This window comes from Rosa rugosa, chromosome 5, assembly GCF_958449725.1.
Source record: "Rosa rugosa chromosome 5, drRosRugo1.1, whole genome shotgun sequence".
NCBI lineage: Eukaryota > Viridiplantae > Streptophyta > Magnoliopsida > Rosales > Rosaceae > Rosa > Rosa rugosa.
The window spans coordinates 10,036,388-10,039,482 of record NC_084824.1 but is presented as its reverse complement, the minus strand read 5'-3'; the positions used below and the strand labels follow the sequence as shown (position 1 = coordinate 10,039,482).

Here is a 3,095-nt window from a genome sequence, read left to right as displayed (position 1 = left end):
GGTGTTGCGGCAAGAGAGTGGCAGTTTTGTGGCTGCTGCAGCTGCTCCCCTTAGACAGATGACTTCTCCTTTCCATACAGAGCTGATGGCTCTTGTGGAAGGGATGAAATTTGCTGAAACCTTGCGTCATGAGAAAGTAATCTTTGAGACGGATTGTTTACTGCTAGTTATTCAAGCTCTTGCAAGGGAGGAAGCAGACTTATCTAGTGTGGGATTGCTCTTAGATGAAGTCAAGGAGTTCCTACGTCGTAAGATAGAATTTAAAGTGTTGTATACTCCTCGTGAGACTAATCAAGTTGCTCATAATTTGGCAAAACATGCTTCGAACTCGCTAGAGAGCCAAGTATGGTTTGTTTTTGCTCCCGAATGTATAAGGGATGTCCTCCTCAGTGATTGTAATCACTAATGTTTCAATGAAGCTTCTTTTTGACGAAGTGGTGTTAGCTCAGTGGTTAGAGCACCCACTACCTATGTATGAAGTCATGGGTTCGAGTCACCATGGGGGCAGGAGTGAAACCCTTTGATCCTCTTTTAAAAAAAAAAAAAAAATGAAGCTTCTTTTTCACAAAAAAGAAAAAGAAAAAAAAGACTAAATTAAAGTTTTTTTTTTTTTTTAGAAGAACTAAATTAAAGTATTAGAATAGCATAGAAGAAAACAAAAGAAAAGTTGAAAAGGTCAAGATATCCACAAGGAATGACAGAAACTCATACGGCTAGCTTGCTCGCTTCGCAAAACTATTATTGTAAGAACCTCTTATCTTTATTATACAAAAGTTAACCACAGTTCAATTAGTGCATCATTTCATAGGCCTTCATAAAGTAATTAGGAGGAACTGTAGATTTCGAGCTCAATTCATTGAATACAGAGTCAATCTATATAAGTTATATATTACCAACCCCATTTCCATGTAGAACCTGTTCATACGTCCATAGTCGTACCCGAAAATTTAGAACAAAATTAAGATGGACTTGAAGTCTTGGAACGAACTGGTTTATTTAAATTCAAGCGGCTGGAAGATTGCGCCCGCATTCATTGACTAGTCATCATCCCCCTACAAGATGATCGACAGATCGAGTTTATATCTTGGGAAAAATTCACCAACGGTGTCTGGACACTTTGGTGACTTTCAAAATGATACCTGAACTCTGAATGTTATCAATGTGATACCTAGATTCATTATTTCGTATCAATGTGATACCTACGACCAATTTCCGTCATGGAACAGTTAAATTTTGCACGTGCGATGCACGTGAGTCACTAAATAAAGATAAAAAGACCGATTTACCCTCAAATTTTATTTTTTTTCCTTTTTTTTTTTTTTCTTTTTCTTCTTCTTCTTCTTCTTCGATATTTCTTTCTTTCTTCTTCTTGCTTTCTGCCTTCAGCGACCACTGGACTCCACCGCCACTGAGCAACTGGCTCCTCCTCCGCCGCTCGAACACCTCCCTCTGCCTTTGCCGACCTTCACTCCCAGCCCGCCGATCAAGCGCGCCACCAGCCTGCCGACGATGCCGACAAAGGTCCAAAAATCGAGGATCCAAAAATTGAAATTGGGATTGGGATTGGGATTTGGTTTTGGATTTGGATTTGGTTGGGTTCTCTGTAAACTTGCTGGTGTTTTGTTGTAGTTAAATAACTCCGGAGCTCAACAAGCCGTGAGCAATCTCATCCACTTGCTCCTGCTTCAAGTAAACCACACTACCAAATCCCTCTCTGGCATCTCATTAAACATCCTTGCTGCCTCACTTATATGCCCAAACTTCGAGTACAAATCAATCACTGCATTACAAACCTCATTCACAAAATCCAAACCTGTCTTACAACAGTATGAATGAAGCACCTTTCCCACAATAAACCCATCCAGTTCCACACACCCAGAAACCAAAACAACCAAAGTAACATAATTCGGCTTCAACTCCAAACCAAAAGAGCAATCCAAAATTTTCTTGAACAAACCAACCCCCTCATCCAACATATCATTCTTCACAAACCCAGATACCATACCATTAACAGTAACAACCGTTCTCTGAGGCATTATATCAAACACCCTACACGCATACCCAATCAAACTCTCGGAACACGAATACAAATTCAATATACTGTTCCACAAATTCACATTATAATCCAAACCAATCCTAACAACATGACAATGTACAGCTTTCCCTTCTCGGGTAGCCATTAATTTGTTACAGGCTTTAACCAAAGAAGCATGTACATAAAGATCAAGAACATGAGATGTACACGACAGATGATTTAGGCTTGGTGTCGAGCCAGCCGATGATGGAGTCATCGGCCTTCATGAAGTCACCGCGGACGGCGTTTTGGGCTTTTGGGTTCTTGAATAGAGGACCGACTGCCTTGATTGGGCACAAACGAGACATGTACTCGATGATCTCGCTCTCAAGCTCTTGGAAAGTGTCCATCAATATGCAGAAGGGCTTGTCCAAGTTCCTGTACTGCCCCAATATTGCCCTCCTCAAAAACGGGTAGGGGGTAGTAGGATACAAGAAGCTGGGCACCTCATCGTACTTCAACAGAGGCATAGATGGAATCTGAACATCGCAAAACATGTCTGATTCCGAAGGAAAGGGGACCAAGCCATGGTAGTAGTCGGCAGGCTGGTCGGCATCCCAATCCCAATTTCAATTTCAATTTTTGGATCCTCGATTTTTGGACCTTCGTCGGCATCGTCGGCAGGCTGGGAGTGAAGGTCGGTAAAGGCAGAGGGAGGTGTTCGAGCGGCGGAGGAGGAGCCAGTTGCTCAGTGGCGGTGGAGTCCAGTGGTCGCTGAAGGCAGAAAGCAAGAAGAAGAAAGAAAGAAATATCGAAGAAGAAGAAGAAGAAGAAAAAGAAAAAAAAAAAAAAAAAAGGGAAAAAAATAAAATTTGAGGGTAAATCGGTCTTTTTATCTTTATTTAGTGACTCACGTGCATCGCACGTGCAAAATTTAACTGTTCCATGACGGAAATTGGTCGTAGGTATCACATTGATACGAAATAATGAATCCAGGTATCACATTGATAACATTCAGAGTTCAGGTATCATTTTGAAAGTCACCAAAGTGTCCAGACACCGTTGGTGAATTTTTCCCTTG

General features: G+C 41.4%; 1 protein-coding gene across 1 annotated transcript in view; it reads right to left on the bottom strand.

Moving 5' to 3' along the window:
* Positions 1 to 1,685: 1,685 nt before the first annotated feature.
* Positions 1,686 to 3,095, bottom strand: part of LOC133711171 (pentatricopeptide repeat-containing protein At4g19191, mitochondrial-like) — a 2,534-nt gene continuing 1,124 nt past the window's right edge. The window contains exons 3-4 of the mRNA XM_062137332.1: positions 2,243 to 2,553; positions 1,686 to 2,100 (exon numbers count right to left, since the gene is read on the bottom strand). Coding sequence (XP_061993316.1) covers positions 1,686 to 2,100; positions 2,243 to 2,553 — 726 coding nt within the window. The remainder of the gene's footprint in view (positions 2,101 to 2,242; positions 2,554 to 3,095) is intronic.